Source organism: Tachypleus tridentatus, chromosome 6 (genome assembly GCF_004210375.1).
Source record: "Tachypleus tridentatus isolate NWPU-2018 chromosome 6, ASM421037v1, whole genome shotgun sequence".
Classification (NCBI taxonomy): Eukaryota; Metazoa; Arthropoda; class Merostomata; order Xiphosura; family Limulidae; genus Tachypleus; species Tachypleus tridentatus.
Window position 1 is genome coordinate 160,209,076 of NC_134830.1, and position 25,152 is coordinate 160,234,227.

The 25,152-nt window shown below is 33.6% G+C and overlaps 1 protein-coding gene across 26 annotated transcripts in view; it reads left to right on the forward strand.

Moving 5' to 3' along the window:
- LOC143254286 (uncharacterized) overlaps nucleotides 1-25,152 on the forward strand; it is a 130,931-nt gene that overhangs the window by 80,013 nt on the left and 25,766 nt on the right. For 25 of the 26 annotated variants that reach the window (XM_076509198.1, XM_076509193.1, XM_076509191.1 and 22 more), the window contains 3 exons: nucleotides 17,876-17,981; nucleotides 24,014-24,110; nucleotides 24,526-24,810. In XM_076509198.1, the coding sequence (XP_076365313.1) occupies nucleotides 17,876-17,981; nucleotides 24,014-24,110; nucleotides 24,526-24,810 (488 nt within the window). The remainder of the gene's footprint in view (nucleotides 1-17,875; nucleotides 17,982-24,013; nucleotides 24,111-24,525; nucleotides 24,811-25,152) is intronic. The other variant, XM_076509218.1, reaches the window with a different exon arrangement.

Consider the following 25,152-nt stretch of genomic DNA (forward strand, 5'->3'; position numbering starts at 1 on the left):
GTTTCATCACTTGTTATAATTTTATAAGAATACTTGTCATGATTACCACCATCCACCATAAATGCTGTTACAGCATTGAAAGCGCATATATATGTGTGTGTGGAATATTTAAATTATATCGTAAACCTTTTTTTAAAGTATAGTCATGTTATTGAAATCGCTAGAAGGATGCGTATCTTATTAGTGTCTATATCTGTAAGGCGTGATTTTGTCGTTGTTGTTGCTGAGTTGTTTATGTTTCAGATCTTCAATAACACAACTGAAAGAAAGACTGCACGTAAAATAGCGTATTAGTGTATACCAGGTATTCTGTGTGTAAGCCTCAACAGTATTTTTATCCACGTAAAGGAACGTGTACTGTACAACCAATGCCAAAAACGTTTCTATCACTACATAATTAGGTACGTTCAAGCAGCTTCTTACTTGAATCTTGCTAGCTTCATCCAAATTCCTGTGGCATTCGTGAGGAATTATTGGGATTACGGCCAACAGTGTCGTTAACAGCGAGGATACCCACCTGATGAAACAGTGCATTCTCATCGTTTTTGATAGAAACGTAGGTGAAGTATATTTAATTGGCTCTACCGGTGATCAAGCTGATTTTTAGTTTTGCTCTAAGTTCACAACTCACTGTGATCGTATGTTATCATTTTAAATCTATTTCATAATGATTCTATATCCCCCAGTTATGCCCTATGAAATATTGAAGATAATATTTTCTTTCGACTCGTGGTATGCGGAAAAATGGACATTGATTGACACTATTGTGATACAGCGAATTTTATTTTTTGGTTATGGTTTTCTTTATTTATTATTCCTTCTAATTTCTTTTTAGTTTATCTATGAATTTTCTGTTACATTAAAACGCTAACTCATCTAGCTGATCGCTTTGATTTTGAGTAAATATGCGTGTATTCTGAAACTGTCATAATGCTGTTGTTTGTTGAACCCTAGTTGTAGCGGCGTGTTATTTTAGTGAGTTACAGTTTGTTGGGCCCAGCATGGCCAGGTGATTAAGGCACTCGACTCGTAATCAGAGGGCTGCGGGTTCGAATCCCGTCACACCAAACATGCTCGCCCTTTCAGTTGTAGGGGCGTTATAATGTGACAGTCAATCCCATTATTCGTTGGTAAAAGAGTAGCTCGAGAGTTGTTTGTTTGTTTTGAATTTCCGCGCAAAGTTACACGAGGGAAAGCAGCTAGTCATCAACAGCCACCGCCAACTCTTGGGCTACTCTTTTACCAAAGAACAGTGGGATTGACAATCACATTATAACGCCCCACGGCTGAAAGGGCGAGCATGTTTGAAGTGACGGGGATTCGAACCAGCGACCCTCGGATTAAGAGTCGAGCGGCCTACGCGAGGGCTTTCTGCGCTAGCCGTCCCTAATTTAGCAGTCCGTCTCGGGTAGTGTCCATTACAGAACAAAAAGTAAACAAAAAGGCGGTACTTCTTTGATATGTTTGTCATTCCTTTGGTGTAAGAAACCTTTATCGATAGCCAGTAAACTCTTGTAAAGTACGACACTGCTCTGAACATAGCTGATAACAAAATGGTGTCTCTTGTCTCGTGCTGTCAAGTCGTGTAGAGAGAGTTATGGAAACATACTGGATAAAATACACTCTTGTATTACTGTGGGAAAGTCACGTTGTAGAACAGAAAAACCATTATAAGAATCACTTAGTTAAACAGTAGACTGAACAACGTAACGTTTAGTGGAACAGAGTTGGTCAAAATTTATCTTTGTTCTTAAATTGTGAAATGTAGTTAATAAAGGCTTCTAATATTATTCTGCTGTGATATACACACATTTGTATATCTTTGGGTGTGTATATATATATTAGTTATTCAGGAAATGCTTTTTAAAACACTTACCAATGATAATTGTATTTTTGTTAAATCGTTTTGTGGATGGAACCTCAGCATAATTGATTTTCCCCCATACAAATAGCAGTAAGGAAGTACGGTATTTAAACATCACGTCATTTCCGCTGTACTAGTACCAATAACACTTCGCCATCAAGCATGTAATATCAAAGTCAGATATGTCAGAGGTCCCACTTACCACATCTGTTCGTGCACATTTCATCTGTTTATAGGTTAATTCAAAAAGGCTTCATTCATTGAGAGAGACGCACACATTTCACAGCGCTTGAAAGGACCTGAAGTGAGAGATGTTCCAGGCTTCTGGGAGCTAGAACGTGAAAGATTCGTGTAGTGTGTGTTTCTTCACTAAGCCTCAGGGGCTCGGTGGAGAACGGAGGGGGACACGAGGTGTTGGAGAAATGAATGATTACTCACCAAGTGCTGGACCGTACCCATTGTTCGGAGTGGTAGAGCAAGTTTTTTGTCTTTTTATGTAACAATTCAATTTAGTTAACATACCTCAATAAAACCTCCATTATGTGACTACACTATTGACATTTTATATTGTATATGTCACATAAAGTGACTCTGGCTACCATCATTGGTTAAATTCAACTACACTGTTATATTTGCCCACCAGGGCAACCTAACCATATCACATATTTTACCGTTCTGTTATATTAATAACTTTATGTCCACTCCAAACATGTTCGCCCTTTCAGCCATAGAGACGTTGCAATGTCACGATCAACCCCACTGTTGTATAGCAGTTGGCGGTGGGTGGTATTTACTAACCACCTTTCCTAGGGGAAGACACTACTAAATTAGGGACGGCTAGTGTAGATAGCCCTCGTGTAGCTTTGCACGAAATTCAGAAACAAACAAATAATTAACTTGTTGGAATGTTCCAGAAAAACAAATTAATGACATCACTAGAACTTATTTTCCATATCTCACGTGAATAACGCAGTTTTTTTGAAATTTCCATTAACGGGGGAATTTTTTCTCCCCTTACTTTGTAAAAGAAAAAGTTTATTATGTATTTTTTTTTATTATGGGATATCCGAAGCCAGCTCTGGACACGTATTCAGATAAGAAATATGGGTGTTTTTAAAGCCATTATATCAACCACCCTCCCTTCACTTCTGAAAGGAACTGTTCACCCCGTATTCCCGCCGTATTCTCTATTTAAAAAAAAAAAAACCAATCCCATTACACGAATGAAATAAGCATATACTAGTATCACGATGTTTCCCTTCTGGCATAATGTAACTTATATTCCCAGTTGAAAATTAATGTTGGTCGTGTACCGTAGAAGAAATGTAATTTTCCATCTCTTATTCGTAGAATTACAGTCTGTATCATACACGTTGTAATATAAAACCTCCAGTTCATTATAGAAGATTATCTTTTGTACGTACTAGAACATTATAATTACTTGCTGGATTGTAGAACGGTGTAATTAATTTAATAAGAACTTCTGAGTGAAAGTAAGGAAGAGTATGCAATATGTCAACCTCACTATCTGCTATATCTTCTGCTGGCGCGTCCATTCGTACAATACCACGACTCTTCATACCGGCTGGGTTACAATAAAGTTAGTAGTGATTGAGACGTCATTCATTTTATCAAATAATTTGATAACAGATGTTACGGCGTGAAGTAGATGAAGTTATTTCACCATTTTTCTATAATAGAATTATAGAATATCGTGTACATATGTAATAGAAGAAAGACGAATTTTCTCTTAACACAATAATGTCAGGTTCTTTGTTCGACGTCTTACAGAAACTTAAAATACCAAATATGTTAACTTTAACTTACACGTGTAGCAGTGTAAAAAACAACAACAGAGGCGGCTATTCAGTTTATCTGGTGTATAATTTTGTAAACTGTTTTTTAGAGTGAGAATTTTATAGCGTAAATTATTATATAGCTTGTTTCCGAAAGTAAAATATTATTGGAAGGGTAACATGAATACAACTGTTTCAACTTCCAGTAGCGGCATTATTTTTAGTCTTAACTTATTTTATTACTGTTGAAACGACATTTATATGATGTGGTAGCCCTCCCCTGTGTCTTAGCAGAAGTCTAGGGACTCATAATAATAAAAATTGGGTCTAGGTTACCTGCTATGGACAGATCGCAGGTAGCCAGTTGTAGTTTGACTGTGTGGGTATTTGGGTATTGATGTTGTTCTGCCCTCTAGTGGTTACTTTGTTGTATTTTATTCCACCAGCGGCGCTGTAACTCTCAGGATATTCTAGATATCCAATAAAAAAACGAAATTTGCTTAGTTTCTTCAGGATTTTATATTATTAACAGCAAAAATAATATAGTGTAATAATGTCGACCACTCTGAAAGCAAATAATATAGCGTAATAATATGTTGACCACTCTGAAAACAAATAATATAGTGTAATAATGTCGACCACTCTGAAAACAAATAATATAGTGTAATAATATGTCGACCACTCTGAAAACAAATAATATAGTGTAATAATGTCGACCACTCTGAAAGCAAATAATATAGCGTAATAATATGTTGACCACTCTGAAAACAAATAATATAGTGTAATAATGTCGACCACTCTGAAAACAAATAATATAGTGTAATAATATGTCGACCACTCTGAAAACAAATAATATAGTGTAATAATATGTCGACCACTCTGAAAGCAAATAATATAGCGTAATAATATGTCGACCACTCTGAAAGCAAATAATATAGTGTAATAATATGTCGACCACTCTGAAAACAAATAATATAGTGTAATAATGTCGACCACTCTGAAAACAAATAATATAGTGAAATATTATGTCGACCACTCTGAAAACAAATAATATAGTGTAATAATATGTTGACCACTCTGAAAACAAATAATATAGTGTAATAATGTCGACCACTCTGTAAACAAATAATATAGTGAAATATTATGTCGACCACTCTGAAAACAAATAATATAGTGTAATAATATGTCGACCACTCTGAAAACAAATAATATAGTGTAATAATATGTTGACCGCTCTGAAAACAAATAATATAGTGTGATAATATGTCGACCACTCTGAAAGCAAATAATATAGCGTAGTAATATGTCGACCACTCTGAAAACAAATAATATAGTGTAATAATATGTCGACCACTCTGAAAGCAAATAATATAGCGTAATAATATGTCGACCACTCTGAAAGCAAATAATATAGCGTAATAATATGTCGACCACTCTGAAAGCAAATAATATAGTGTAATAATATGTCGACCACTCTGAAAGCAAATAATATAGCGTAATAATATGTCGACCACTCTGAAAGCAAATAATATAGTGTAATAATATGTCGACCACTCTGAAAGCAAATAATATAGCGTAATAATATGTCGACCACTCTGAAAGCAAATAATATAGCGTAATAATATGTCGACCACTCTGAAAGCAAATAATATAGTGTAATAATGTGTCGACCACTCTGAAAGCAAATAATATAGCGTAATAATATGTCGACCACTCTGAAAGCAAATAATATAGTGTAATAATATGTCGACCACTTGGAAAGTAAATAATAATATGTAATAATATGTCGACCACTTGGAAAGTAAATAATAATATGTAATATTAGAACAGTTATACACGATTATTGGTCACCATTTTGAATTTGTGCTACACTTAGTAACAATGTACGATACAAGTTTTGTCTTTACAATGATTCTACCAGTCTCGCTAAATTTGGTATTATAATAAATCCTTTTACCATGGACCACTGATTGTGAGAAATATTCAAAACGTGGTTGAATATACACGCTTATTGGTTATTGTTGTTGTATGTGTACGTCTGCAGTCTCTAACAACACTGAAATGACCAATTTGTTTTATATCGTTCTATAATGGTTGGGTTAACATGTTGCATTATTACTGACTAATTTTGTTATTGAGGGGGCCGGGGTAAAATCACTCATTTTCTGTGTAAAACACATTGTAATATTAGGTTGAGGAATAATTCGTGAGCGTTTTTAAATAATTTCATTCAAGCATTACATGCAATACTATACAATACTTCAATGCATGAACACATTACACCCAAAACATTTATTATGATACTTTATTTCATGTAATACCTAGGTATATAGTATGCATTGTTTTAAACGAAATTGCAAGAAATTAAATGCGAAGAGCAGATGGTGTCGAAAATGCTCGATTTTGTCCACTTGACATTCCATTTAATGAGCTGAAAATGAAAGCAAAAATTAAAGACATGAAAATCAAACACACCATCTATTAGAGCAAAAAATTATCTACCAAATGACATGAAATATTTTGCGAAAGCGTTTCATTTATGAATATATTTTGTTAACTTGAAAAAACGCTCACGAATTATTCCTCAACCCAATAATTACCTGGATTAATAGTACTTTTGTTTAACTGTATGTGTGTTAGAGTTCTTATAACCAACGAAAACAGGGACCAACAAATAATTCTGTGTATAAATGATATAGAAAAATATGTTTAATAATCTGAGATCTATATGACCTCGTCGTTACTTCTATGGTTAATCCGGTTAGAACTCTGATTAAATCCATGTGACCTCGCCATTATTTCTAGGGTTAATATGGTTTAAAAGTCTGATAAGATCCATATGATCTGGCCGTTACTTCTAGCGTTAATCCGGTTAAAAGTCTGATGAAATCCATGTGACCTGGTCGTTACTTCTAGGGTTAATCTGAAACTGAGAATGACAGCTCCGAAGTGAAACTCGCCCTCGGATTAAGGTTTAACGCAGACAAATATTATTGTAGGCTCACGCACAGGAAGCGAAGGGGTGGGGAAGTGAGAGAGTGGTCGGTTTGAAGTAATATACAACCTCTAAAATACTATTAACTCGTTAGACTTACACGGAAAGGGGCTTGAATAGGGTTTACTTTATTTCGTGTCAGACAGTACAAAAATAATAATAAAAGATTGAACGAAACTGAACTGAAACCTTTGAGACGTAACACATTTGAGGTAATGTTGTGACGTTTTTCTTTAGAGTAACTAAAATGCAATATTTATTAAGGTTAGTGATAAATGTACCCTAACTTGTAAGGTACATGCTAGTCACGCTTATTCCATGAATTCCTTCAGTGTGTTTCCTTCTGTGTTATTTATTTCAGCAATTTAGGCTTACCAGGACAGCCCCCTAAAGAGCAAATCAGAAACCCGTGGTGCTCGCACACAGTCGTGCGTGTCGTGGTCACTGCCAAACACCCAACACTCAGATAATAACTAAACATAAAATAAAGAAAAATGTTGTGTTAATACGTGTATCTACTGGCGCAACGTGTAAATATGGAAGACAGTAATTAGTTACTTTCAAATAATAATAACGTTCTTATGCAAATGTTGCAGTTTTCTTATAATACGGACCACGTCACTCATTACCTGAAACATGGAAAAACGTTGTGCGTTTTAATGATTTTTTGAATAGGTCATGTAATGGTCCCTTACGTTCGAAAACTTTGTTGTGTTAATATCCGTCTCGTGTGTGATAAATGCTCCTCTGGAATAATCGCTGACTTGAAATTTTTTTGTTATCCAGATAAACTTCAAATGCCTGTTGCTATTAATTTCCTTAGCAATCGTGACGTGGGAGCCTAATTTAGCTGAAATTACTTTAGTTTGAGAAAGTAAAGAAGTTGGGCGTAACTAGGCTTGTCTGTAGTAACAATGAGTCAGTTGGATAGCAACAGTACCAGCTGTTTGGAGTGTTTTTTTCTGAAAATCCCTAAAATAAAACTTTTAATATGTCCGCTTATTCCTTACAGGAAAATCAAACAAACCGGATAATGTCTCTGACGTACACGAAACTTTTATACAATATTTGTTTGTATGTCGCTCATTTCTGTTAGGAAAAAGTACAATTTTCTCAATGCATATTGATTTCCAACACTACGAAACTTACTGAGATTTTTTGTTGTTGTGGTTTGTACCAGAGTTAAACTAAATGTTCCCTAATTCACTGTGTCAAGTTTTGTAGTGAGCACTTTGTTATGGAAATGCTGAGTAAAACAATATTATCACCTCGCCAGTGATAGGACCCTTCTAAACACGGACACCCATGACTTACCTTTATTAACTGTCGACAGTGGACGTTATAACAGTCACACGTATTTCAGTGGAACAAATCTTGATTCGCTGAGACGTGATGTCTCATGTATATTAAAGGTGTTACATATACGTTTGTAAAAAAAAAAAAAAAAAAGTGAAATATTGGTGGTTCCCTGCTCAACATTATTTTAAAATATAAATCACAATAGCCATCTGGTATTCCGGCCTCAATACAGATGTGTATATGTGATAAAATGTATTTTACACTTTGTTAAATACAACGACAGTATTTTCTTTCTGTAGCAGTATAGTGTTACTTTTACTAACCATACTGAGCTGAGCCAACCATAATTTTACATTAGAATCTTAAAAGGGCCTGGCATGGCCAGGTGGTTAAAGCACTCGACTCGTAATCCGAGGGTCGTGGGTTCGAATCCTCGTCCCACTAAACATGCTCGCACCTTTCAGCCGTGGGGGCGTTATAAGGACGATCAATCCCACTATTCGTTGGTAAAAGAAGAGCCCAAGAGTTGGCGGTGAGTGGTGATGACTAACTGCCTTCCCTCTAGTCTTACACTGATAAATTAGGGACGGCTAACGCATATAGCCCTCGCGTAGCTTTGCGCAAAATTCAAAGAATGAACAAACAAAGCAGCATAAGTCGTTTTCCAAAGTGTTTCAAATTCTGGCTAGGACGTTAAGTTAGGCGTATTGGTGGTTAAACAAGCCTGCTTCGACAGTTTTAAACCAGTTAGACTTGTAACTTGAAACTAATGTAATTCTTTTGTAAACTAAAATCATTTTAGTGTTGTTAGGTGCGGTGTTGTTTGTTAGTATGTAATATTACACCCTTTATCCATTTTTTATCGCTGTCTTTTCTCTCTTTACAACTTACATACATTCGACTACAATTTATTCCACATACTGTGAGGTGTTGAACTTCAGAGTGTACAAAGAGGAGAGAGACCCACCCCTTCCCACCAACACTTTTAAATTCTGCTTCATTTGCAGAGCTATAGCCTAAGGATTAGCAGCACCCCTTAATAACACGTTTTGTCCAGGAAGTCTGACGTGGCTATTCATATATTAGGCGCTGGCAGAATAAAAGTAACCATAGCGTACAACAATTGAGTTAAACCTCTAGCGCCCTCTTTACTTCGATCGCCGTTCTTGTCTATTATGTGACCAGAAGAAAATTGGCGGGTTTTAAATTTTGACAAACCAGTTAGCTGTCCTAAGCCTAAAATGTAAGAGTAGATAAAAATATGTAAGTTCATGGTTTTCGCATATATCGTTCAGCCGTAACCCCTAATATTTTTGTTATGTTTTTTGATAGACACCAATTTGTTATATTTTATTATTGATACAAATCTATAATAACATTTATTGTTGTTTAAATTATCTTAACCTAACCTGCATTCTGGACTTCCACAAATTTTATAGCGACCCCATTCGTTTCTGTTGCGTGATTAACCTACTGGTAATATAATAATAATAATAAAAGAATGAAAATCTACATCTCGTTTTAATAATGTAAGCTTTTATTGAATTCGATTGCTGTTGTCACATCACTATAAAACTAATGCCAAGTATTTTGTAAAGGCCTTGTTTGTGTTTGAGCGCAAAGCTATAACTTAGGCTTACTATGATCCATCTGTTCGTTGTCGGTGTCGAAACTAATTTTTAGCCTACTGACTTGCCACTGAGCTACAAGAGGGCATTAGGAAATGTGAAAATAGTGAGATGTTTGTTATATAATTTTATGTTATAAACTACTAGAAATATAATTATAAGTAAAAATGTAATCTCAAAGAGAGCAACAACCAATGCAATATGTCTAAGTACCAGGGGCGGGGGGATGGTTTTTGCAACCATTTATGTGGACTGTTCAATTTGCAAATTAGTAATCTCTGATTACGTGAATCTGAAAGCTGTAAACATGCAGTCACAGAGTAATCTTGTTGCCACGATACATGCATGTATACTTAGGCCTACTGACTGATAATTACGAACTATCGCTTAGATTGAAGAGCTTAGAAGCACGCCTACATTAAAGATGTACATTTCGGCTACTGAAAAAGCCTACATCTAGGCCTAATTATGTAATTCGATTGGTAAGAACACGAGAATCACAAGAACAAACACACAATTTGTAGGTCTGTGATGCAATAAAACAATTCAACGGACCAAACTGTAGGGGGGAGTGATTGTATGCACCATACCCCCCACCTACGTCCCTGCTAAGTACTGTTATAACATAGGAAGGAGTTTCAAAGTGCGTGTGCTTGGCTAGACATGCATATTTTACGGTGAAAAAAAAGAAATTGAAAGGAAAAATAGTCACATTTCATTTAAACCCCATAAATAAAGTAATAAAACAAAACTGACAGTACATGACTTCTACACATTTGACAACACAAGTTATGTGTTATGTCATCACACACACCCAAGCCAAAAAAATGAAACATTATTTATATTTAAAAAACATACTTTTAATAATAAATAATGGTTTGTTTAAATAATATTGAAGTTATTTTATTTTATCACCAAAACTTTGACGATATTATGTTGTTGTTGTTTTTGTAATACATCATTAGTTGGTAGTTATTGAAGATCTAATTCGTGTGTGTTCATGTTTGTATTGGAACTTCTTTCCTGGATTCGATTTTACAATGAAAGGTTGAACGTATATATAAGGAAGGATCTGCTAAAAGCAGATCCCGTGCAACCAAGGCCAGTTTAATCTAGCAGTGTCTGAGGCTTGTCTCCCCCAAGAAAATTAATATAATAACATAGTTTACAGCTACTATGTATGTTAAATGTGTAAAAGTTGAAATGCTACAGAACCACTTTTCGATTCCTCTATTGTTCTCCTGTCCAGTGAGCTAATTTATTGAAATTATTTTAAAATTATAAATTTTATTTTTAACAGTAAAAACTGGCCCGAATGACTTTTTTTTTAGTTTTAGTTTTATATAAAAGTATTTGTAGTTTTCGACTGTCTTCTTGGACTAAACCTGTTTTTCTGCATTTGTGAGAGAATATGAGAGTCACACAGAATTTGGCGCGAAATCATTTCAACTGGTTAAGTGCAAATTATCTGTTAATTATGTTTATGGTAAACTATCTGAAATTAATTTAATAACGTTACAATTTTCATTAACTGAACATGTCATCGGCTGTAAAAATAAAGAGAAAGAAGCAGTACTTGTAGCTAAACAGTTTATTAAGTGATGTTGCCCCTGTAACAGTTTAAGTAATGCTGCCCCTGTATTTTTAAGCTTTAGGTCCCTACTCTCTTTTGGTTTGGTTTATTTTGAATTTCGTGCAAAGCTACTCGAGGGCTATCTGTGCTAGCCGTCCCTAATTTAGCAGTGTATGACTAGAGGGAAGGCAGCTAGTCATCACCACCCACCGCCAACTCTTGGGCTACTCTTTTACCAACGAATAGTGGGATTGACTGAAACGTATAACGCCCCCACGGCTGAAAGGGAGAGCATGTTTGGTGTGATGGGGATTCGAACCCGCGACCCTCAGATTACGAGTCGGTATTTTTTAACCACCTGGCCATGCCGGGTCTCAAAATGGTTCTTAGAGTCACAGAAATCTTAGCAGGACCAGTGGCAGAAAACGTGCCATTTCTTAATGTGTCGACCTATTTTTAAACGTGAAAACAAGTATAGTTCCGACTGCTTTTGCCCCCGCTAGTACAGCAGTATGTCCATGGATTTCCAACGCTAAAATTAGGGGTTCGATTCCTCTGGGTGGGCTCAGCAGATAGCCCAATGTGGCTTTGCTATAAGAAAACACACACCCGACTGCTTTCGTTTACATGGTTTTATTATAATGCTACTTTCTCCTTTCTTACCTTATTTATTATTGTTGTAGCGTGTTATAGTACATTTTCATTCGGCAAACGTAGATTACCTGGTGAAAATAATGTGAAGTGCTGTACACGTAACGATAACAATTGAAGAAATAACTTTAATAATGTTTACTGCATGCTACTTTAATTTGTACAGAATTGTAGGCCTAAGTTCACAAATAACGTTCTCACTTTCAACGGAATTTCTTCGTTAACCGACTCATTACAAATTAAAAATATTTTAATTGATATAATTATTAATTATTTTAGTTTCTAGAACTAAATAATGTGCCTGTACATTAGAAATTGAAGCATTTTCATTTTCTAATTCTACCAGATAAATAGTGTTAATAACATTATTTATATCAGGATTATTTATACGGAAAAAAATATTTTTATGAATTTCTTCAAGTGAAACTGGCGAAAGGAGGTGTATCCCAACTGCAGTGTGAGTCCTATTTCCTTAACCACCTCCAGAACCTAGGGAATTTTATGATCCACATTATAGCCTGTAACATGGGGATATTTTTAAATTGAGCAGTGTTTTTGATAACTGTTTGGTCCAGTTTATGTTTAGTAGAATATATTTATATATAACAATACGTTAAACTTGGTAATTCTAGTTTGATTACAAAAAAAATACTGATGTCATCACAAAACTGACGAACTGTTTTAAGTAATTCGAGGTGAAGGTAGTTACAAATTAGTGAGTAATATATATATACACACACACACAAAACTGTGTTGATTTTACCATGCCATATCTGTATAAATATTCGATCAGTAGCGTGATTAATGAAACTAAGTTTTCACGTGCAAGCCTGTTTTGTAAATCAGTCTGTCTGTTTTAAGAGATTGAGCAGCGTTTGTGGCGATTTACAAAGTTGCAACGTAACGTTTCTGACAGCCATTTAGCGTTGTAATATTTTATCTCTTCCCCCATTTCTTTCTCACGTTCTTTAACTCATATATTAATAATTTGTTAAGTAAGTTAAGAAACGTATGTGAGTTGTTCAATTCCTAATCGCATTGTCTCCAACAAATATACAGTTTAAAATATTTCGTAAAACATTTGTTTAATTATCACTACAAAGTTAAGAATATTTTTATCATATTTAACAGTATCACGTGGTACGACAGACTAAATAATTCTAAACAAAATAAGTAGAGGGAAAAAGGAACAAAGACGTGTACGTCAGCCTTTACTATTTGATGTAGTTTTTATAATTCTCAACTTTCCAGTTACCTTCAACGTAATAACTCAAATATTAGGTCATTTTCTGGCACATCCTCAATTTATGGAGTTAAAATTAGTTTCACTCCACAGGAAATTATTATTTCAGTGTGTTTAGTTTCCGAGTTCTTATTTTGTGTTATTCGTTGGCGATTCGTTTTCTCTATTTTGTCAAAAATTTTAAAAAGTTAATTCTTTTTTAGTTTCAGTTGTTTGTCTTAGTTCTAAAAATAAACATTTATTCGGATCTCAAGATCAGAGCTCATCTTAACTGATGTAATATAAATATCGAGTCTATAACAATAACATGCGTTGTTTTACACCTTTAAAGATAAATCAAATATATCAAATTGGCACGAATAACAAGAGACTTTTACAGCCAGAAGAGGGCTCTGTCAGGGTATGCGATTTTCCCTTATAACGGATATAATTTTTTTTTTTACATGTGCCCTATACATATGTGTGTATGTTGTTGTTTTTTCTCTAGCAAAGCCACATTGTGCTATCTGCTGTGTCCATCGAGGGGAATTGAGCCCCTGATTTTAGAGTTGTAAATTTGTAGACTTACCGCAGTCCCAGCGGTGGACCCCTAAACATATCTATGTAATAATAGTAAATTGTTCTTATATTTGGACACATCTTTCTGTGTTCACTTTATTTCCTCACATATTAAAAACGAAAGACATGACTTCAACAGAACATAAAAAATAAAAGCTTCGAATCAGTAATGACGTGATCCCCTCAAAATGAAGGTCACACAGATTTATTGGAAAACTAGGTCCAATGAATTACATGAAAGGTTTATTTGTTTGTTTTTAATTTCGCGCAAAGCTACACGAGGGCTATCTACGCTAGCCGTCCCTAATTTGTCAGTGTGAGACTGAAGGGAAGTCAGCTAGTCATCACCACCCACCGCCAACTCTTGGGCTACTCTTTTACCAACGAATAGTGGGATTGACTGTTACATTATAACGCTCCCACGGCTGAAAGGGCGAGCATGTTCGGTGCGACGGAGATTCGAACCCGCGACCCTGAGATTGCGAGACGAGTGCCTTAACCACCTGGCCATGCCAGGCCTACACTCACGAGTGCCTTAACTACCTGGCCATGCCGTGCCTGACTTTCTTTTAACAGAAGTGGAACATTTCTTTATCTGTAAAATTCCCCTGTTTGTGTTCTCACAGAAGAATGTTTCATTCCTGCCTACAAATCGTGGTTACAAAACTCAACAGTTTAATCCACAGCTAATACTTATTTAATTTTCTTTTTTGCGAATTTTCGAGAGCGGTATTTTTTGTTGTTTTCACGGCGCTTTAATAAACTTTCTGGTCGAAACGAGTCCCTCCGGTCGGGCAATGGTAAATTCATGGACTTACAACTCTAAAATCTGGGGTTCGATTCCCCGCGTTGGAGAATAGCTGACTGCTTAAAATGCTCTGAAACGAACATACTTTGAAATGCTCTGATGTGAAACAGAATGTTTCTGTTTAAAACTGTCTCTGTCGCTCCTCGTTTTTTCTTCGAGTTACCAGAAGTTTTGCCATCTGCCAAGAAACACTTGTATGTTTAAGTATATGAAAAAAAAAATGTTATTGTCGTTGTTCTATTCGTATGCCAGTAATTATGTAAATGTATTTCGCTCTAGTGTCTAATTATATCCATAAAAAAAAGCATTGTGGTTTTTCTATAGTGTGTAATATAGTATGGAAAGTTTGGCTAAAGCCCAATTTATCTTGAGTACTGCTTTTCTGTTTTTTAAACTAAAACGGGTTTGACGTGGCCTGGTGGGTGTTAAGGGATAAATTTACACAATCTCTGCGGGCAGCGGGTTCGAATCCCGGCACTGAACGTGCTCATCCTTTTAGCCGTAATGATGGTACACTGTAACGGTCACTCCAACTATTCGAATCCCCCCTATGGGTCGGGCCCGGCATGGCCAAGCGTGTTAAGGCGTGCGACTCGTAATCTGAGGGTCGCGGGTTCGCATCCCCGTCGCACCAAACATGCTCGCCCCTTTTAGCCGTAGGGGCGTTATAATGTGACGGTCAATCCCACTATTCGTTGGCAAAAGAGTAGCCCAAGAGTTGGCGGTGAGTGGTGATGACTAGCTGCCTTCCCTCTAGTCTTACATTGCTAAATTAGGGGCGGCTAGCACAGATAGCCCTCGAGTAGCTTTGTGCGAAATTTAAAAAACAAAACAAACCCTATTGGTCAGCAATAATTTTACGAACTTGGAACGTAATGAGCTTGGTAGTGAGAAAACACCACCACGAAACTCTCCTCATTGTTTCTTGGTAACGAGTGGTCCATAGTCTGTAGTTAGTAATAAATGTTGTTGATTTGCTTTATTCTCTGTTGTTGATGTAGCTTAGAAAATTAGTGATTGCTAGTGTAGATGTCTCTCGAGTGAAAAGTCACAGCCTTGGTAAAGATATGTAAATTGTAGAAAGCGTTAATTAAACTAAGCGACACCTGCTATCCTTTTACCCGTTTTGGATTTCCATCTAAAAAGTCCTCGAATATATGTAAAGTAAATACGTATGTTTCTGTTTAATCAGATAAGATTAAAGATATGTTTTATATGTCGTATTGGTGCAGTCGCTGGAGTATTTAATTAAGTATAACTGATTTTAACAATTTCGTGTTGAAGAGAATGCGATTTTTAAAGCTACAAATAAATAGTAAAATATTGATATCTTTGATTTTTAAAAAACGTCTTGTCATTTAGGGATACGTTTTATCGAGCGCGGTTGACATCAAGTAACGCAAAGTCACGGAGCTCGAGAATACACGTTACGTCTTTGTTTCTTGGATCGGTAATAACCAATGCTTTTTTGAGAGCAATACAATTGACTTTAAAAAGTTTTCTCTCTAAAAGTAAACTGCAAATCATGTGTTTGTTTTTTTCTCATAAACTCTGAAGATCAGGTATTTCGTATGCTTTCCAGATGGCCAATTTCAATCGAGATAAGTACTTGGAAAATCGACCAATCGTAAAACAACTCTATAGGGCAGCTTGTTTCTGCCCCTAGAGGGATAAGAAGCCAAATAAGGCAAGTATAATTCCTGAAGGATAGTGGAATACCACTTCTCGGAGCTTGTAAATCGATATGAGTGTGTCAATCTGTCAAAGCAACATTAAGACAGAGCTTATCTGGTAGACGGGAGCCAGTGCCTGGCGGCAGGGAAATATGTGGTTGGTCTCTTTGAATCGCTTACTGATCCACGTTTTTGCCACGTTAACAACTCGCTTATCTGGTCCGTTGGGCGGTATTATAGTAAATCAACGAAGACAGAGCGACGTTCCTAGCTTACTTTAATTTTTCATAGCTTTGAGCGTGCCTTATCTTATTTATAATGCACTTTCAGCTATTATAATATTTTCCTTTATTTATAATGTTTGTTTCATATATCCTCTTCTGAGCAGATACGAGCCACTTTCGAGCAACTTAATATTTGTTGTTACAACAGAATATGTTACATATACTTTATTCAGTTTGAAAACCACCCGTTTCAATTATATGTACATTTAACTGGAATATCTTATGTTCACATGAACAGAATTTTTCTACGGGTCAAGGTTATCAGAGTGAAGCTAGCATACAAAGTACGATACCTAACAAAATAATTTAGTAACATTATTATAAAATATTGTGGTTGAAAAACAGATTAGACTAGTAATGTATTTATTACCAGGGGCAGATTTTAGGTTGTGTAGGCCCAGGGGCTAATAACTTTTGTGGGCCTTACATCCCATATAATTTTACATAGAATAAAATTACACTATGTAAAAAAAAATTTACTTTTCTTGTTCCGGGGCAGAAAGTGTTATTTCCCAATTGCTTATGCCTAAAGTAAATGGAAAAGACCTATTTTCTCTTCAAACTTTGCTTTTCTGACCTGTGCTCCGTGTACCCACCCGCCAGATACGTGAGTGATTTACATTACAGTTGCAAATCTCAAACTACTCACTTCTAAACATTTTTATTCAACTTTAATATAAATACACGTAAATCTTGATTCATATGTTGTTTTATTCAGACCTTATGTAAATGAAAATGTACAAATTTGCCCGTTTTTACATAGAAAATAGGTTAATTTCTAAATTTCATTATCCAAGTCACAAAAGCAAAGTTTGAAGGGAATAATGGCCACTTTCTGTACTTTTACAACATAAGCAATTAAGAAATAACACATACTATCCAGGAACAAAATTTGTGTTACATAGTGTTATCAGTGGACCCTAGGGCTGAGCCCCCACTAGCCCTTACCTAAATAGCAACTGTTTATCACGTTTTCCATATTTTTAATTTATTACTGGGAAGATGTTAAGCTCAGTGCTTGTTTTTTGAGTTTGTACTTCAATTATTGAAACTTAAAGTGAACCATTATAAAACAAAAATAGGAATATATCATTAATCATGGTATATAATGTTTTTAGGTGGAAATCATAAACTAAATGACTTACATGTTTTATATTACATGTATGAAAATATTTGTTTTGATGTTGGTTTTCTCTTTTTGCTATATTTAGTAATAGAAGCAGTAAGATTGATTGAATGTTATTTTTACAGCTACTTATGTGTTACTGTAAAAGGACAAGGTTTACATACTGTTACTGCATTTTTCTCAAACAGAAATGTTTGAGACTACCTTGAAACACGCATAACTCTTTAGGTCACTTGTTTTCTCCAAATATATGTTTGAGAAGAACAAAAAATGTAGACATTATTTTATTCTATAAAAATAATTGAGTTTCAGAAAATCTATCTTGCTTCAAAGGTTGCTTTTCTGTTAACTTATGATACTGTTCTTTCTTCCATAAGAGCAAGAAGGATGTGTTAATGGTCAATGTCAGATGGTACTACAGACTTTGTGAAGTTCCAGAAACTGTGTATCAGTTACTAGTTCAGGACAGGAATAATGAAAACTGTAAGTTTACCACTACCAGCATTTAGTTTCATGGAACTTAATTCATACGTGTTTAGATTTGGATGTGTGTATCAGTACTATAAAGACATAATGTTTTTCTAATCTTATTTTGTTCAGGTTATTGAATTAATTTTACATCTGACCCATATTGTTTCTAATTATTCTGCAGAGGGTTAATCTTCATAAAGATAATTTAGATATCCTAGTACAGTTGCTTGTAGCCACAGATGGGAACCATTGGTGACATTCAACAGTACAATATCAGGAAGTTTAAACTTCTGGACAATCATGCCATAAGGCTGTTAAATTATACAAAACCAAAAACAGAACCAATATTTTGGAGAAAAGATCCTTCTTTGTTCTCCGTGGAAGTGGATCAACTTGTTTCAGAATGTTTAGGATTCACACCAGTTGTTTGTAACAAGCCAGCCATTGTTTGTAACAAGCCAATTCAAAACAATGCCTTTCATTCAAAAGCCACTTTCTTAAGATCAGACATATCTCTTGGTACTGTTAACACGTAAACATGGATTTGAGGTTGATCGAAGCTCATAAACTAAAAGTACACAAATTGTCTGCAATACTTCATATTAATAAATGAGGCTTTCCAGAGAAAGATGGCTGAAAAAGTTGCAACATTATTTCTCCAAGTATACAGATGTATACTTCAGTGGACTTCTATATCTTTTATCAACCTAAACATAGTCTTATAAACAATCCTTTATGTAAAGTTGAGGGCATTTGGGTAGCTTGTCATTATTCATACTTTGAGATTGGCTTTATTACCCTTTGCAGATGTTATTGCAATGGATATTTTCATGTTGGCTTATAATGAGAATCATCAGTTTGAGAATATTTGACTAAAGAACTACTAGCTTCAAGAGCAACAAGGAACCAGAAGCTTTGTTCTTACAAAGTGTAATTAACTTTTGATCGCGTCCACATGAAGACAAATGTAACTGTTTTAGCTCATCTTATAACTTATGTAACAAGATATCATCTTTGGTAGCATTTCTATAGAAACTTATCAACATACCAGTGTTCTAGCTCCAATAAAGAAACCACAACTGTTTGCAGTAAATAAAGTGTAAGCAGTGTGTCATCCAAAATGGCAACAGTAATTTTCACTTTAAATTCTAAATGTTTATAAATAGTCAGAAATCTCAGTAACGATACACATGTATACTCTATCATCCTAACCAGAAGCCTAAAGACTTGAGATTGTTTTCAACAGTCTTGCCAGATCTATAATGACCTTATATCATTCACAAACGAGGCATACAAATATTTGTCAGACATGTTATCCTGTGATAATAGATTTTCATAGTTACTTGTATTAAATACAATATTTTTTAAACTTCCAGTACTTTACTATTTTTGTGTCAATAGCCAGTGTTCCATCATTAAATTTTATTTGTTGAAATCCAGAAATTTCTCTAATCATCCACTTAAGAATTTCATCTATATCAGAGCAGGAGCTACTTCAATCTTTACTCCTAATAATTAATTAATTGTCATTTAAATTATTTTCTAATTAAGCTAATTATGCAGTCGTTTCTTTAAAATGATACTCTGTAGTTTCAGAGAATTACATGTTTTAAACTAGATAATTCTGTAGCTAACTCAACAGTAGGTTTCCATTATAGCATCACGTTGCTACTTCTAATACTTACGTGTTCATATAATCTAACCAAGCTATTCCCAGCATAAGCTACAGACATTCCAGTGAAGAATCTTTTAAAGTTATTTTTCAAAAGTTAATTTTGTTATGATAATAATAACAAACCATTATAAATGTGTACTTATTCTTGTTAGTAACGCAATAGAAGACAATTTATAAAAATAAATAAGTAAACAGGCTTGTTGTGTAATTCATTAAACCAGTAAGTTTCTACAAATTCTAAGGTTCTTCTCTACGTTAAATAAGAATGTTAGCCGTGTCTTGGCTTGAAAGTAAAACTGACAAAATTGAAAACAATTAGTTCTTCTAGTTTGGCTATGAGTCTACAAATTGAAATATCAGTTTTAAAGTTAACTGTTATGGAAAGAAAAAATTATATCAAATTTAAAATGAATTTATAATTAATTTCTTTTAAATATCACATACCAGCTATTCACTGGTCAATTTTTAAAATCAAATATAACAAAAATTAATAAAATTACTTAGCTATTAGTTTCAGTTATAAATTTTCAGAAAGCCATGAGACTTTTAAAAAGTATTTAAATGTTTTTTGAATGTCATTATAACTACCAAATTAGAATGCTAATTTCTCTGGAGAGAGTATGATTTTGCTTTGTTTGAAAGACATGGAATTTGATTTTTTCTGTTAAATACATTCAATTAAATTTATGGGTCATAATAACAGTTATTAGGATTGCATTTAGCAGGAGTTGGACAGAGATATTGTTCCAACCATCTTGGTTGCTGGAAGTAAACAAGGACCAGTTGGTTTACCTTGGCCATCCCACCATTTAAACTGAACTTGAAAATAATGTAAGAAAATAAAACTAAAAACCAGCCCTTATCATTCAAAGGTTTATCAATCCATCCCTTAAGCTTCTTTAGTTTTGCTGCATCTGCCACATATGAAGGTAACCCATTACAGAGACCAAATATCCTGTTAGAAAAATAAAACTGTCGTAGGTGCAAATGACTACCATTCTGTTAAAATCATTTAAAATCAGTGACAGAATTTTCTGGGAGGTACTACATGGAAAAGTGTTTGGATTGTGTTGATATGAATTGTATTGTTTTTATATATTGTAAGTTCTAAAGTTCATTGAAACAAAAGGTTTTTTAAGAACTTCATTTTTTTAGTACTATATACATACAAATTACTCCATAAAAATATGTAATCAAATCCTTATATGTATAGTCCTAGTGAAAGTCATATTCTGATTGTGAGGAGAGTGCTTGTACTTAAAGTTTTTTTTTTGATAAAGGAATGGTTGTTGCACTTACCATACTTATTTTTTTTAATTGTCTGAATTTTGAATACCCAAAGTGTGAATGTTTCATGGATTTTTGTTTGTGGTGCCATTCAATAGATGGTGTTGCATTGTATTTATTATTTCAGTTACACACACACACACACACTACAGTAAGATATATTCTAAACAGCTTTAGCCTCCCAGCAGTTTAAATCTGCTTTTTATTTAAATTTTGTGTTGTATTGCTTTTTGAACTGTGCCATAACTTATAAACTTGTGTAACAAGTTGGACATCACCCAGCAGACACACAATAGTACTGAATTATGAAATGCACAAGTTTGTTGTGCAAGCTTCAGTAGTTAATTTATTTTTCACTCGATTTTATTTCATTTTTGTCGCATTTTCTAACTTAATAAATTTCCAAGTTTAAATTTTCACACACTTTTATAAGAATAAATATAATAAATAGAGTATATACTTTAAAAACAATATAATAAATAGAGTATGTACATTAAAAACAATATAATAAATAGAGTATATACATTAAAAACAATATAATAAATAGAGTATATACAATATAATAAATAGAGTATATACATTAAAACAATATAATAAATAGAGTATGTACATCAAAAACAATATAATAAATAGAGTATATGCATTAAAAACAATATAATAGAATATGTACATCAAAAACAATATAATAAATAGAGTATATGCATTAAAACAATATAATAAATAGAGTATGTACATTAAAAACAATATAATAAATAGAGTATGTACATTAAAACAATATAATAAATAGAGTATGTACATTAAAAACAATATAATAAATACAGTATATGCATTAAAAACAATATAATAGAATATGTACATCAAAAACAATATAATAAATAGAGTATGTACATTAAAAACAATATAATAAATAGAGTATGTACATTAAAAACAATATAATAAATAGACTATGTACATTAAAAACAATATAATAAATAGAGTACATTAAAAACAATATAATAAATAGAGTATATGCATTAAAAACAATATAATAAATAGAGTATATGCATTAAAAACAATATAATAGAGTATGTACATTAAAAACAATATAGTAAATAGACTATGTACATTAAAAACAATATAATAAATAGAGTATATGCATTAAAAACAATATAATAAATAGAGTATAAACATTAAAAACAATGAATTTAATAAATATCTGTAGGCTTTGTACGTTTTAGCAGTTAGAAACTTGAAGTGTCAATAGAAGTGTACCCTACTTTTTACAAGAGTTGTGTGGTTAACAATTTATTTTATTTTTATTTATTTAAAACACTCAACATAAAACATGGAATAATAACACGTAAAGGGTATAATATCCTAAAACCATTGTACTTTAACTGGCTTTCTAGCTAAACTCTGAGTTTGTCAGTAATAGTCATAAATGTTTAAGCTGAAGTCATTAACACATACATTTGAATCTGTAACAAAATAATTAAAAAGCTGTAGCAGGAACAAATTAACATTATGCCTGAATGCCTGACTCATTTAATTAAAATTTTCTTTCTCTGTTGGTTATAAATAATCTAATAAGCACTAGAGAGAATTACTGACATTGTTTGTTGTTTTTTTGTAATTTGCATTAAAACTTAGAAGCTGAAATAGGTTTGGAAAAGTTATTATTTTACACAGTTTGTAACAAATTTTGTATGACGCAGAAAAGGGAAAATTTATATTTTTTAGTGTTACCTTTTGAAATAAAGAAATTAAAACTTAAATAATATTAAAATATTATTAGTATGTTTTGGTACCAAGGGTATTGAAATATATTGAATATAAAATAGTTAATTGAAGTTTGAATGAGACTCTGTTAAAAGATCATATCTGCACTTTTATCCACCCTATCGTTTTTTAACAGTCTTTTCAAACCATGTGTCATTTTAGTAACTTTCCTTTGAATGTTTCCAACAGTTCAATGCTCTTTCTAAGATAAGGAGCCCAAAACTTGGCACAACACTCCAAACTTAGTCTAACCAGTGACTTATTTAATGAAATTAAGACCCCTCTGAATTTGAATTCATTATTTCTTCATCTTCAAATCCACTTTGCGCTAGGACTCAAAACAGTACACATTGGTGGATGGCTTAAAAGACTGATCAGCTGTTACACCAAGATCCTTTTTGTCCACAAGGTTGTTCCCATAAAAATCATATTTACAGTTCAAATTATGATAACCCTTATGTTATTGCTTTTATTGTAATTAAAAGCTATTTACCCAACTCACCAAATCATCCAAATAATTTTGTAAAGCAGTAACTATCATCTCAGCCAGAGGCACCAAGATGTTAATGCTAATAGGAAATTATTTTATTCAACATTCCTTCATATGTGTCATTGTTGTGAAGTGAAAAAGAACTGAAATACCCTGCTTGTGATGTTAATCCAGCTTGACTGAACTCCACTTACAAAGTCCCCCTACTTTCTTTCATACATCCAGGTTTCTATTCAGTAAATCAGCTGTATATATAATTTTTTTCAACAAGTGTTTTATGCAGCAACTTATCAAGTTTTTGTTTTAAGATTCAGACACACCATGTTCACAATGATGGTCTCCTTCCTCTTCATGTCTAGTAACCTCATCAAAGGAATGTCCAGCAAGACAGTATTTTGTACTAGCTTAACTATGATGACTGTCCTTCAGAATTTAAAATTCATTCAGTGACTTTACAAAGCATCAGGATTTCAAAAACGTTTCCCACCGGTGTTGAAAGACTAATGGCCCTATGTTTACTGGAACGTTTTTTTTTTTTATCACCTCTTGAAAAAAGCTGCAACATTAGCCAACTTACAGTTCTCTGGCACCTGTCCATTATTGAAGGACTGAGAAAAAATAGTAACAAGTGGCTAACATATCCATTTCTTAACCTTCTTCAAAACCCTTGGGTAAATATTATCTAAATAAAATTTTAAAAACCTAGATTATATAAATACTTGTTTTCTAATTTATAGAAGTATTTGTTATACACCACTGAAGTAACTTTTATTATCTATTGCTTTAAGCTTAAGTGTTTTACTTGTATCAGATACAACTTTTTTTTTTTTACAGATTCGGGGAAGGATCTAATTACCCACAATCCTTTAATCAAAACAAGAGAACTTTTCATTTCTGATGCAACTGATTGTCATCCTATTTCTACATTAAGGTGAGAGATATTGTTCAGGGTCTTATTGTTAAATGTTCTTTTTTTCCATAAATTATTGAAATAAGAAAATTTACTCTGTTATCAAACACTTTTATGTTTGTATTGTTGAAATGTGAAACTTATTTGCATACCTTATGAAGAAAATCTTCATTATCAACTGAATCCATTAACTAATGTCAGATTTCATGAGTTCTGCAAAACAGAAAATGTTGACAGTTAGGATTGATATACAGTGACAATCACATATATATTTTAATTGAGGCATTTAGATTTGTATTGGTACGAGTCAAAACATTTTAAGAATTTGATTTTAAATGTAGAAAAGTTAATTAAAAGTTAACTTGCTATTTGTAGAAAAGTATCAAAAATATTGTGATAGATATCCATAATTATTTTATTTTCCATTTTTTCCCAGAGGGCACTGTAAGGTCCAGCATTACTCAGATATATTTTCTGCCAAAGATTTTTTACCCAAACAAGACTTCTTCTTTTACATTCTTGGGTACAACCCGGAGACTCGCAGGCTGGCTAGTACACAAGGTGAAATCCGTGTCGGCCCAAGCCACCAGGCTCGGCTGCCTATGTGCCGGCCTAACCTTTCACCCCACGAGATGCCTGAAAAGTGTGAGTCTCTGGAGGAGTTGAGGTGGTCACCTGGGGTTCCTGACTGTGACTTGATGATGTATCTTCGTGCTGCTCGGTAAGAAGCGTACAGTTTGATGGTTCTTTTAATATGACCATGGAAGAAAGATTAACAGAATTTAATTTATATTAATATGTAGAGATCTTTTTTTTTGTGAGAGGGATACTGTTGAATGGTTCGTTTAACGACCTTGGTAAAAAAATTAACAAAAATTAATTGAGATCAAAATGTAAAGGTCTTTTTTTTTTGTAAGAAGGGTAGATACTATTTGCTTGTTCTTCTAATGACCATGGAAAAAAATGATAATTTATTTAAGATTAAAAAGTATAGGTCTTTATTCAAATTAATGGACTTTTGCACTGTTAGCTGTTTTATCATAAATCAATAATTTGCTTGTAT